We start from the raw sequence: 13,022 nt of genomic DNA, 5'->3' as shown, positions 1-13,022 counted from the left end.
GTTGGGTCCATCTTTTGTGTGCCTACTGCTTTGGGCCTGGAATGGAGAGAAGCCTGGGGCAGGATCAGACCCAAGAACTTCTCTGGCACAGATAATACCTTATCGGGATGGGCTCAGTCCTACTCCCGAGTTCTGTTCCTGCTTTATCAAGTTAGTTTGAATCGGTTGCGTTCCTGAGGATCTGATAGCCTTGGGCACTGGGAATCTAGAGTTCTGGCTTTCCTGACCTGCTCAGAATGCTGCAGGCCCTCCTTCTCTAGCCCCCACAGCCTCTTCGCTAGCGGAAGAAGCTGGGGCAATATTGATCCACCCTGGGGCAGGAGCGTAGGCACTGAGGACATAGCAGACCTCAGTAAACCTCTGTAATCTTGAGAGTAGGGCTGACTCTAGTAAAGCAGCCTGGTTCTAGACAAGGTATGCCAGTGGAAATAGTGACCACACTAAGACCTGGACTAAGTGGACTAAGATAAAGGCCACATACCTGGGAACTGGGAGGGAGCATGGGTCATCCCCTATATTCACAGACCAAGCCCTGACTATATCCACAACCAAGCTCTGACTGTATTCACGACAAAGCTTTATTGCTTTATTCAAGCTAAATGAGGAATATCAAGGGTCAGGTCAGAGAAGGGTGGAAGTAGGACCAGCTCCTGGGCTGGAGATAAACCTAGGAAGGTTTTTGGTGACAAGAATCTGGGTCACAGGGACCAGGCACAATGGGGACTATGCATACTGTCCAGGGGAAGTGGTGGGGAGGAAGTCACTGCTCCTGGGCGCCCCAGGAGATGTAGTCTGGCCGTGTGGCTGCATGGTACTCGTCGATGAGTTCCTGCACAACCTCCCTGGACGTGTCCAGCTCATCAAAGTTCTCCTTGAAGATGTCCTCCTTGCGGAACTGCTCCAGGAAGGCCTCCCGCTTCCGCAGCTTGTCATACTGCTGGCAGGAACTTTCAAAGAGCTGAAAGAGATAGAAATCTCCAGGATGGGAACCAGTGCATGATAAGGGGCTGGAATGGAATGGGGGAGAATGATAAGGGTGTCTACTGGAACTGAATGGCCAAAGAAGACCAGGAGATTAGGCTCACCGAGGAGATGCTGGTGTGGTTGGCCATCATGAGCCCACTGACCCGGTGGGCCGAAGGCAGGTAGGGAGACTTCCTTGACAGGGCCACCTGGATGCTGGCAGGGCCCCAGGGGATGAAGTTGGCCAACTTCCGCTCCCGGATCCTCTGCAGACTCTTGTGGACCTAGCGGGGAGGGGTGGACACAACAGTGGTGGTGGTAGCCTCTCCTCTACCCCTGTGGGTTCCGGGGGTGGCACGAAGGGGCCTCACCTACCTGGGTGGGGTCCACCTCCCCCTGGATGATGTTGAGGATGGCGATGTAGCAATGGTTGGTCTGGCGATCCCGGCCCGTGGACACCATCACGTTCTTGGGCTGCAGCAGCCGCCTCATGACATCCAGGACTGTGGTCTTCCTCACGCTGGCCACCTGAGGGGAGAGCGGGCCACGGGGACCAGGCCAGCACTCAGGGCACAGTCCAATGGCTGACCCCCATCAGACTCAGGCTAGGATGGTGTCTCTGGGAGGCATCTTGAGATTCAGGTGTACACTGAGCCTTGGCTGCAGGACCAGGAATCTTAGCCCTCCTCAGCTCAGCAAGGTCATGCCCCTGTGCGGGAGCATCAGCAGACCCCACATAGCCCGGGCCCTACAGGGAGCCAGGGGTGTAGGGAAGAGGAGAACAAGTCAGCACGGAGCTGGACAGTCTGTGCCTGTCCCTGAGCACAGAGCCTCTGGGGCTACAAAGAGCGGCTCCTGGAGGGCACAGCAGGGGGACAGAAAGGCTAGGGCAGGGCCTGCTGGGGCTGCTCCTACCGACTGGTCCGTGGTGAGCGGGGTGTAGCCGGTCATGAGGAAGTGGAGTCGAGGAGTGGGGATGAGCGAGGCGATGAGGCCGATGAGGTCGTTGTTCATGTAGCCAGGGTAGCGCAGGGTGGTGGTGCTGGCTGACATGATGGTGGACACCTGGGGACGGGGGTGCCGGGTCACGGGCCTTGGCCTGGGGCGGGGCCTCCCTTCCCCAGATGGCACTCCAGTAAGGAGGGTTTCCAGTCCAGGAGCAGGGGCTCACCAGCTGGTTGATCTGGGAGAAGGATGGGTTCTGGATGTGCAGGCGGTCTGTGGCGATCCGGTTCAGGGCTGTGTTGTCCAGTACCACCTGGGGGGACAGAAGAGGGTCACGGCACCTTTTTGAGGAGAAAGGGGGCAGAGAGATAAGTTATTAGCTTTACCCCCTCTAAATTCTAAAAACCAGGAAGTGCGTTAACTTAAAAAGGAAAATACTGTCCCTGGGGCATCACAAGACACTTTTCTACCATCCTGTAAACAAATTGTCTCCATGTGCCATCCACTGTGTCTGGTTCTGGAGACACCATGGAGGGTAAAACAGGCACGGTCTGTCCCCTTCACCAGGTCTACAGAAAAGTACAGTTACAGCCTGAAATATGCACGAAGGAATTTGACCTTGAATGCGTGGTCAGAGAAGGTTTTACTATGAAAGTGCCCCTTGGGCTGAGAATTTAAGCATGAGTAGGCATTAAATAGGCTAAATGGGGACACATGTCAGGGGTATTCACTTTGTTGAGAGCAACTTGGGGTCAAGTCCTTATTTCATAATTTGGGCCACCAGGTATGGCTTTATTTGGTCCTCTGTTCTCTGGGCAGGGGCTTGGGAAGGGCAGGGTGTACATGTCCCACTGGTTTGAGGAGGTGGAGCAAAGCACTCCCACCCCCCCACTCCTTTCTCGGGCACTCACCACACAGTCTGCATTCTGGGTCAGCCTCTTGAGCGTGAGCAGGGAGTTGTAGGGCTGGACCACCACATCGCTCATCTCGTCCTGGTTGGGAAACACTGAGTATGTCTGCACCAGCTTCTTGGGATACCTGGGGGTGAAGAAGAGGGAAAGGGGAAGGTGACAGTGAACTGGAAGGACTCCCATCACTGCCCACCTTGGTCTTCTCTAGAGATAATAGGGTCATTCCTTTCCAAGTGCCACCAAGCTTTTGTACAAAAGGCGGGTGAGGGCAGAACTGAGTGTTTAGAGCCCAGGAGCCAAAAAGGATAAACCTAAAGCATCACACCCACCAAACCCTGTAGGTCCCTCCTCTCCCTAGGCAAACCCCCTCCTGGAAGTTACTGTTTCCTAGATGTTCCCTGGATGGCCAGGCTCTATTTCTACCAGTGACTCAAAGCAATAGTGCCAAGCCGTTCAGTCCAAGAGAAAAAAGTGACAAAAAGGAAAGACCTTACCCAGGGAACCAGGGCTAATGCCCTCTCCCCAAACACAGGGTTACCTGTCATTCAGTCGTTCCAGAAGGTAGGAACCCAGGCCAGAACCGGTCCCCCCAGCAATGGAATGACACAGCACAAAGCCCTGCATGGGGAGAGGCAGTCTCCAGGGATCTGGGGAAGAGGCTTTAGGCTTGTCTCATTCCCCACTCCCAACACACTCCTGTCTCAAGGCTGCTTCTGTGTCCATCAGGCTGAGGCTCCTTGGGAAGGAAGACTCATGCCTAAGGAGCTGATGCCATCCACATTAGGATCTCTTTGAGGACAAGTACTGTACCTTTCTTTAAAAAATTTGTTTTTATGGGGCGCCTGGGTGGCTCAGTCGGTTAAGCGGCTGACTTCGGCTCGGGTCACGATCTCGCGGTCAGTGAGTTCGAGCCCCGCATCGGGCTCTGTGCTGACAGCTCAGAGCCTGGAGCCTGTTTCAGATTCTGTGTCTCCCTCTCTCTGACCCTCCCCTGTTCATGCTCTGTCTCTCCCTGTCTCAAAAATAAATAAAACGTTAAAAAAAAATTTAAAAAAAATTTGTTTTTAAATATCTATTTTTGAGAGAGAGAGAGAGGCAGAGAGAGAGGGAGATCTGAAGCAGGCTCCTGGCTCTGAGCTGTCAGCACAGAGCCTGACACAGGTTTCAAACACATGAACCATGAGATCATGACCTGAGCTGAAGTAGGACACTCAATGACTGAGCCACCCAGGTGCCCCTGTACCTTTCTTTTTAAATGTTTTTTTTTTTTAATTTACTTATTTTGAGAGATAGCAAGTAGAGGAAGGGCAGAGAGAGAGAGAGAGAGAGAGAGAGGGAGAATCCCAAGCAGGCTCTGAGCTGTTAGTGCAGAGCCTGACTTGGGGCTCAATCTCACGAACCATGAGATCATAACCTGAGCAGATATCAAGTCAGTCGACTGAGCCACCCAGGAGCCTCTGTACCTTATTTACCTTAATATCTCACATATGATGCTCCAAAAATCAGTTTTAAATAGAATTGCCCCCATCACACCACCTGTTCGGACTACCTCCCGACCTTTCCCCAGCACTTATCAGCCTTTTCTTTTCCTTCAGTGGGGCTGAACCTCACCTCTAAGCTGTCACTTCCATCTGCTTCTCGGTCTATGATATCAAAAATGTCTTCATGGATTTTCTCACCCTGTATAGAGAGACATGGAAGTGAGGGTAAGGATGAAGGTTCTGGGGAGTACCTCTTTTCAGCACCAAGAACACCCCCTGGGACACTACTGCCACCCTCAAACAGAGCCTCAGCTGTGACCCTCAACCCAAAAAAGCTACTTTTCAAATGATTTGCAGCTTGCATACACCTCTCCCTGGCTCTCCCTCTTGTCAGGGTATCCCTTTGTCTCTTATTTATTGTCTATCCGGTCTGGTCAAATCCCCAGGCTGCCTGAGCCTGCCTTGCCCTAGGGAGGGAACATCAGGGGTTTCTGGGATGGCCACCCAGATACCTGCGAGAATCCACTGGCCCAGTTGTTGCCAGCCCCTCCTCCATGCTCTGACAGGTAGATGTTCTCTGGGTTGTAGAGCTTGGCATAGGGGGAGTTGAGGATGGAGTGGATCACCCGGGGCTCCAGGTCCAGCAGCACAGCCCTGGGGATGTAGTGCTCATCGTCTGCCTGTCAAGGGGAGACCAGCAGGGAGGTCCAGCCAGCTAAGGCCCAGTCCTCCATCCTCCCAACTCTGGCTCTGCCTGTCCTCCCTCCTCAAGCCAGCCGCCCTGACTCTTTTGCCCAAAGAGTTTCCTGGTACCAAGCCACTGCCCTTCCCTCAGGCCCCCTGGGGTCACTGTGGGGGCGCGGGGGAGGGGGGGTGGCTGGCAAAGTCGCTGGGAGCACCTGGTAGAAAAAGACGTCCTTGCGGTCAGTGCCCTCGGTGGCGAACTCCTCCACGATGCCCTCGGGGCTGATACCATGCTCAGCACACAGTTGTTTCCAGAACTCGAACCCAACTGGGGGATGAGGAGAGATGCCTGGGTCTGATAGTCATAAGGCCTCAGCAGCCCAGGGTTAGGCTCAGAGGCTGTCACACTCAGAGGCTGGGCCCAAGACACCTGGTCTGGGAGCTGTCACAGCCCAGGCGCGGCTCTCCATCGGGGCCTTTTTCATCATGCGCAATAGGGCAGGGGTTTCATGGAAGGGAAAGGGGGACTAGAGGATGCCAAGCACTTGGGTGGGACCCGAAGGGGCAGAACCGGAGACTGGAAGGGCCCGGCGCTCGCTCGCTCACTCTGGTTGCCGCACTGGCCCAGCTGCAGGGTGATGATCTCCCGGGGCATCGCTCTTCAGACGTGGGCGCGCCAGCCCTGCCCGGCGGGAGTCACGGCAGAGACGAACGCCTGGCAGCCGGGCTCGCGGGACGTGGGGAGCGCGCGTTCTCTTCGTCTTTTGACGCGAGTGCTCGGTCTGCGCGTGTGCAGTGCGGGCCTCCCCACTGCCGCCGGGCCGGGGAGCCCAACCTGGACATGATTTCCCCACTACAGTTACAGCTGGAATTCGGCACAGGCGCAGTGTGAGGCCACGCCCCCTCCTGCCCACCCACCCCAGCACCGCGCCTGCGCCGTGAAACTCTTTGGGGCTGCGGGGTAGCGACCCGAGCGTGGGGGCGGGGAGGGGCGGTCCAGGTGTATCGCGTCAGCTGCGTGCTACAGACGGGTGAGCGGCTTGGCGGCTCTTCTGGATAGAGGGGCTGGCTTGAAGCCAGTCTTTTTTTCAATTTCTATTTTTAAGTTAAATATACCTAACATAACATTTGCCATTTTAATCCTCTTTAATCGGACAGTTCTGTGGCATAATGTACATTCACACTGTTGCGCAACCATCACTGTCATTCATCCCCAGAACTTCACCTTCCCAACCGAACCCTGTACCATAAATAATAACTCTCCATCTCCATCCCCATCAACATCCTACTTCCTGTCTCTATGACTTTGACCAGGTATCTTATATAAATGGAATTGCATAGTATTTGTCCTTTTGTGTCTACCTTATTTCACTGCATAATGTCCTCAAGGTTACTCCCATGTTGTAACATGTGCCAGAATTTCATTCCTTTTTAAGGATGTATAATATTCCATTGTATGTTTATGCCACATTTTGCGTTTATCTATTCATCTGTAGATGGACGCTGGGGTTGGCTGTTGTGAATAATTATGCCATGAACTTGGGTGTGTACAAATAAGTTTGAGTCCCTGCTTTCAATTATTCTCGGTATACACCCAGAAGCAGAATTGCTGGATCATATGGTAATTCTATGTTTAATTTTTTGAGGAATTGCTGTGCCATTTTCTTTCTTTTGTATTTTGAGAGAGAAAGAGAGAGAGAATGCATGCATGAGAGGGGCAGAGAGAGAGAGAGAGGGAGAGAGAATCCCAACCAGGCTCCTCACCATCCACGCAGAGCCCAATGCAGGACTCAAACCCATGAACCCAGAGATCATGACCTGAGTCAAAACCAAGAGTCAGATGATAACCGACTGAGCCACCCAGGCGCCCTGGTACCATTTTCTATTGTGGCAGCACTATTTTACATTCCTACCTGTAATGCACAGGGGTTCCAATTTTTCCACATCCTCACCAACACTTGTTACGTTCTTTGTTTTGTTTTGGTTTGGTTTTTAATAATAGCCATCTTAATGAGTGTGAAGTGGTATCTCATTGTGGTTTCTGTTTTATTTTAAATTACAAAGTTTTAAACATACAAGCATGATTCTGTACTTTTATTATATATTTTTTTTGTTTTGAAATTTTCTATAAATGGTATTAGAGTATATATACTATACTTTTGTAACCTGCTTTTTTCACCCTACATTATATTTTTGTGATTTAGCAATGCTGATGCATGTAGATTTATTTCTACATGCTTTATATTTAACTGCTTTATAGTGTTTCATTGGATGAATAAATTAGTTTATACTATTTCCACACAAGGGTGATTCGATTGTTTCTACTTATCCCCTGTTACATAGAGTGAATACAGGATTTGTCACTTGTGAACGTGAAGGAGAATATCTCTGCCACTGGCATGTGCATCTTCTTTAGAAGGTTTACAAACTTTACAAGGTTTCACTGTTTTTTCCTAGATGGTTGTACACCCTTACCAGCAATGGAGTTTTCATTTGCTTAAACCTGCATACACACTTGGATTGTCAGATCTTAATTTTTGTCCATCCCATGGATGCCCAAGGGGATCTCATGGTTATAATTTCCAGTTATGATCACAAGTGAAGTTCATCTGATTTGTTGTTGTTGCTGTTGTTAGTACCTTGCCCATATCTTTTGCCCATTTTTCTATTGGTCTATTTCTTTTGGACATAATAAGATACTCCACAGATTTTTTTCCTGGTTGTATGGGTTGCAAATATTGTCTCTTGGTCTATGGCTTGTCTTTATACTTTGCATGTGGTGTCTTTTGGCTTACAGAAGATTTTAATGTAGACAGTTATCCTTATTTTCCTTTCTGTTTTGCATGTTTTATACCTTGTTAAAGATAGCATCCCTTTCCCAGTGTCATAAAGCTGTCCTTTTATGTTTTCTTCCAGAAGCCCCATAGTAGTTTTGCTTGTTCCCCGTGTTGTGTGCTGACTTGTTATGATTTCAAATCCATGTTTTGAAAGCTTGTTTTGGACAAAGTTGTTTGTGGTTTGAACTTGTTTTCATGAAATTGTTTTGAAGTTGGATATTAGAACTTTCTTACCGAACTCTAGCACCTGGAGTGATGAGGACCATTACATCATCAACACCATAGTAATGGCCATGGTGTCCATCAGTGGTATACTTTTAAACTTTAAAAATTAAGAGGAATGGGTATTGAGGAGGGCACCTTTTGGGATGAGCACTGGGTGTTGTATGGAAACCAATTTGACAATAAACTTCATATATTGAAAAAAAATAATAAAAAATAAAAAAAAAATAAAATAAAAATTAAGAGGAATGACCAGCAACTCGAAAGCATTTGGTCTGGACAAGGCTACTCTTTGCTGATCTAATAGCTCTCTGGGGATCTTGAGACACTTACTCGGACTGTGGCTGCCATGGCAAGGCTACCTTGGTGTTAGCAGTGGTGTTAAACCATGCAGCAGTCTCAGGAAGAGAAGGGACATCTGCTTCTGCCTTGGTGTTAGCAGTGGTGTTAAACCATGCAGCAGTCTCAGGAAGAGAAGGGACATCTGCTTCTGCCTTAGTGAGGCTACTCCTCATAGGCAGTGGTCCAAGCTGTGTAGCGGTCCCTGCAGTAATAATCTTCAGAGCAGCCTACCTTGCCTGCCAACACTGGCTCCCACCAGCTAAGTGCCCCAGCAGTGAGGGTCCTAAGCAGGCAGCTGATACCCAGCTTTTAGTTGGAAGGACTGACACTCCCAAGAACCGACTTGTAGAAAGGTACACCTCAGCTAATATTGGACTTTATTTATTCCATCTCCCTTTTACCTGGAACAATAATGTAATTAATCTATCATTGATTTGGAACATGTTATTTCTTTATTGGCATATTAAGAGACATCATCCTGTATGCTATTGGCTTGTGAAATATTATTATTATAAATTGTAATTCTTACAGTGAACCTGTGTTAAATAAATTATTGGCAAGGACAAACTTAGTCTCTGAGCATAATTTGCCCCGAACAAAACACTCTGTAGGTCTTTAGTTCATCTGGAACCTATTTGGAGGCCTGCTGTAAGATAGGGATCCACTTTATCTTTTCCATATGGATGGCCAGTGGTCTCCCAGCCAATTATTGAAGAGTGGGTGCGGTGCCCCCCAGCGCCAGCACATTCCAAACCCCCACTCTGATGCAGGCTGGCTTCTGGCTGCTCTTCTGCTCCATTGGGCTGTCTGTCTGTCCCTGTCTGGAGGGCTTTCTCTGGGAGCTGCTGCAGAGGCTCTGGCAGAGGCACCACTGGCAAGAGTCATGCTCAGACAAAGGTTTTTGTATTCTTTTCTCTATCACTTTCTCTTTTTTTATGAGAACTCGGCCACCTTCCAGGGCTGGCCGCCGTGAATCCTCTGGGCTTCTTTAGAAGGCTCTGGCTTGCCCCATGCCTGTCCCCTCCCAAGCCTCTGCTCAGTTTCCCTCCCCTCGCCCTACCCCAGTCCCCCAGCCTGCTTCCTCCATTTGGGCCAGGCTGTTAGGGATGTCCCTCAGGAGGACTGGCAGCCTCGCCTTTTCAGGGAGGGTCTGGGTGCTCCCCTTGAAGTTTGAGGCAAGGTCAGAGCTCCTCCCTGGGGCTCCCTTCCCCTGACAGAACTGCTCCTAAGGGCTGGCTGTCTTCGGAGGCTTCACTAGGCCCCTCTCTGAGTGCCCAGATAAAGAGGGAGGCTTTAGAGATGAGAGTAAACTTGCCAGGCCTCCCCTCCTTGTGAGTCTGGAATGGCTGTTTGCTTCCTTTAAAATAATAAACTGGAAGCAGTTTATGAACTCTTGTGAAATGAGGGAGTTTAATTTCAACCTTTTCTTAGGATTAATAATAGTGCCTTGCTCCTCCTTCTGGTCTCCCAGAAGTGGGAAAACTTCCTTCAAATCCCAGTTTATGGACAAACAGGTTAGAACGTGCGAATTGATCTGAATTGGAGAAATTGCAAGGTAAGCTTCCTCAAAGAAGCCATCTCTGGCAAGCTGGGGGCTCCTCCTCACCTGTAGAAATGGGTTGGAGATGTGCTTATGTATAGAGCTGAACGTAAATCCCCCCCCCCCCCCCAGTTATTAAGAGGTTATGCTTTCCATTTCTGCTGAGAACTGACCAGTCCGTGTTGGTTCAATGAGGTGATGCATCAGCACCTAGCACAGTGCCAGACTCAGAAAACCTTCAACACATACTAGCCACTGTTGTGGTTACTGCTAGATGCAGTGGGAACTGAAGTATAATTTGGCGGCTGCTACAGATGAAAGATCTTTTTCAGGGTAAAAGCAAAATAAGTGGTTCCTTTGAATAAACTGCAAAAAATTAAGACCTCGTATTATTTGGCATGATCCTACAGATTCGGTTTCAGACCTACCTTCTATTGAGCAACAGGACTGGGTCCATGGTCTTTTTCATGGGTTTCAGATCCAGGGGCTCGAGGTCATTACCCAGAGATTGATTATTGAGTGCTGAGTTCAATTTGCTTGGCTCCATGTTCTCTGATCCAGGTTATGATAATGTAGTGGGGTTGTGGCATTCCTTTGTCTGAGGCTTTGGTCTGCCTCTGATAATAAATGCAGCATTTGTAAACTAACAAGTTTGTTAAATGTCCTAAGCCTTTATTTGATATTCCAGGTTGAGTGAAATATTTTGGCTGCACCTTCATTTCTGGTCTTCCTGGACACCTGGCCTGCAGGAGTACAGATATGCCAGAAGCACAGGTATGTTGGGGAGGTAAGGAGGCAGAGGTATGAGGGAGGGAAAGGAGGGTGTGTCAGGGACTGGGAGGAAGAGAGCTAGTTGGAGCAGCTTCAGGTCTTGAGACTGGGATCCTATGACCCCAGGGGGTTTCACCTTCAAAATGAAGCCAAAGAAAAATTAAAACAATGAACGTGAAGGGCTGAAGCTCTTTGTATGAAGGAGTTATGTTAAAATCACATTTTGGTCATGAAATAGAACAAACCAGGTTATTTTGTTCTGAATTGTTTTCTCAAGGAACAGGACAAAGGAAATAAGCCTAAAAGTGATCCTGTTTGTGGATCATTTGCACATTGTTTCCTTCTTGGATTATGCACCTATCCCATGCAGGGGCACACTAATGTGAACTGGAGAAGTAGAGGTAACAAGCCTTGGTGTTCATGGCCTTGTGGAAGAGATAAATACACAGCAAGGTTAGCAGAGAGTGCAGAGTAGGGGGGCTTAACTTGAGGGTGGGTACTGGGAGAAGCCAAAGAATTGGAGAAAACTTTTTGGAAGAGGTGGTGCCTGGCCTAAGTCTTGAAAGTTTGGTAGTAATTGGCCAGGTGGAGAAAACGGAAGGGCAGACAAACCAGTAAGAAGAAAACAAGCAAGAGGGTGTCGGGCTGGCTCAGTTGGTAGGGCATGTGACTCTTTGTTTCTTCTCTTTTACAATTTATTATTTATGTATTTATTTTTTGTTTTGTTTCAAGATTTTATTTAAATTTTGGTTAGTTAATAGGCATGTGACTCTTGATCTTGGGGTTGTGAGTTTGAACCCCATTTTGGGGGTAGAGTTTACTTAATAAAAAAGGGGGGAAGAAGAAAACATACTAAAAAATGGGTAAAAGTAATAAATGGTTCATGATAAATTAAAAAATGTAAAATAGTAGTCTCATTAGTAATCAGAAAAATACAGATTTAGGGCAAAATATTAGACAAGCAAAAATTTAAAGATATCTAGTGTGGATGGGGGTTCTGACAAATGGGTGCTTTTATACAGTATTTTTATATGCCTTTGGTGGTAGTTTAAATGGATACATTCTGGAGGGTTAGCTGGCAGTTCTCTTGATATGTAAAAATCACATAATCTTTGACCCAGCCATTCTGCTTCCAGGAATTGCCTGAGTCCCTTATAACTAGGGACATGGGCTAGGACATATGGACAAGGATGCACGTATAGGTGTTCTTAATAAATTACAGTGATCCCTAATAAGGAACATAAAGGAGTCATTTGTAAAAAATATCAGGTAGAGCTATCATCAGCATGGAAAGGTGACCAACACATGGTAGGTGACAAAAATAAGTTTTTGTCAAAACATGAAAGTATTTTTGAGTATATGTGGAGGGGGAAAAAAAGGTGTGTATGTGCCTTCACATGTGTCTGTGTTGAGAGGGCTGATGGCGCGGAAGTAGAGCTTGTGTGCGAGCTGGATGTGAGAGATGGCAAGTTGGGTTTAGGGTGAATGCGGAAAGTGTCGGGTAGTGAACTGGACACGTCAGCAGGGACCAGACCTGGATGTGCCTTGCAAAATAGGAAGCTGCTGAAGGTTGGTGAACAGGAGTGGAGAAAGATCCGCCCGGCATCAGTGACACAGGTATGCCGGAGTAAAGCAAGAGGCAAGGTTATCAGCCAGGCCTGAAACGAGCAGGGCCCTGCCCAAGTATGGAGAGGAGGAGACAGATTCTAGAGACACTTGAGTGGAGAGAATCTACAGGATTCTGTAGATGGCTGATTATGTAATGGGGGTAAGGGAGAGGGAGGATTCTGAGAGGACAGATTTCAATTACTGGGTGAAGGTAGGGCTGTTGTCTGAGACACAAGGAAGTCAGGGGGTGCATGGATGCACAAACTGAGTTTGAGTAGGGGAATATTCACGTGGAGCTGGGGCTCAGTAAGCAACAGAGAATTCACAGGCCTAGAGCCAAGGAGTGAGTTCTAGGTGGAGAGCAAGCCATACCCAAGTGGCAGTTCAAGCCCTAGGCGTGAATAGGATCACTCAGGGAGATTTTGTGGTGTGGGCTGGTCCTGCAAGAGGACTGGGATAGAACCTGATAGAACACAACACCTAAGGGGTAGGAAGACTGCATCTCAAAGAAAAATGAAGGAGCGAGCAAAAAGCAGAAGAAAAACTGGTGCGTATCAGTGAGGTTTGATTGCCTGTTCACTTCTGGCAGAGCCCCCGGTTTTGTTCTGCATTCCACCCTTCTTCCAAGTGGTTTGGCAATAAATCCTGATTAATCCAAGCCAATTATGGCCGTCACCATTTCCTTGCCAGGGACTGATTTAGGAAGGGACATATGATG

At 48.5% G+C, this 13,022-nt stretch overlaps 1 protein-coding gene across 1 annotated transcript; it reads right to left on the bottom strand.

The window, feature by feature from the left end:
• Positions 1-560: 560 nt before the first annotated feature.
• Positions 561-5,857, bottom strand: LOC132688538 (tubulin gamma-2 chain). Its single transcript, XM_078437126.2, has 11 exons — positions 5,591-5,857; positions 5,200-5,312; positions 4,813-4,980; positions 4,431-4,499; positions 3,358-3,437; positions 2,820-2,946; positions 2,135-2,221; positions 1,879-2,028; positions 1,339-1,491; positions 1,086-1,247; positions 561-958 (listed from the first exon to the last, which is right to left on the bottom strand). The coding sequence occupies exons 1-11, from the start codon at positions 5,637-5,639 to the stop codon at positions 761-763; spliced, it is 1,356 nt and encodes a 451-aa protein (XP_078293252.1). The 5' UTR covers positions 5,640-5,857; the 3' UTR covers positions 561-760.
• Between the last annotated feature and the right edge of the window lie 7,165 nt (positions 5,858-13,022).

The sequence above is a fragment of the Panthera onca genome, chromosome E1 (assembly GCF_046562875.1).
Source record: "Panthera onca isolate mPanOnc1 chromosome E1, mPanOnc1 haplotype 2, whole genome shotgun sequence".
NCBI lineage: Eukaryota > Metazoa > Chordata > Mammalia > Carnivora > Felidae > Panthera > Panthera onca.
The sequence above is the reverse complement of the archived record's forward strand: the minus strand, read 5'-3'. Positions and strand labels throughout refer to the sequence as shown.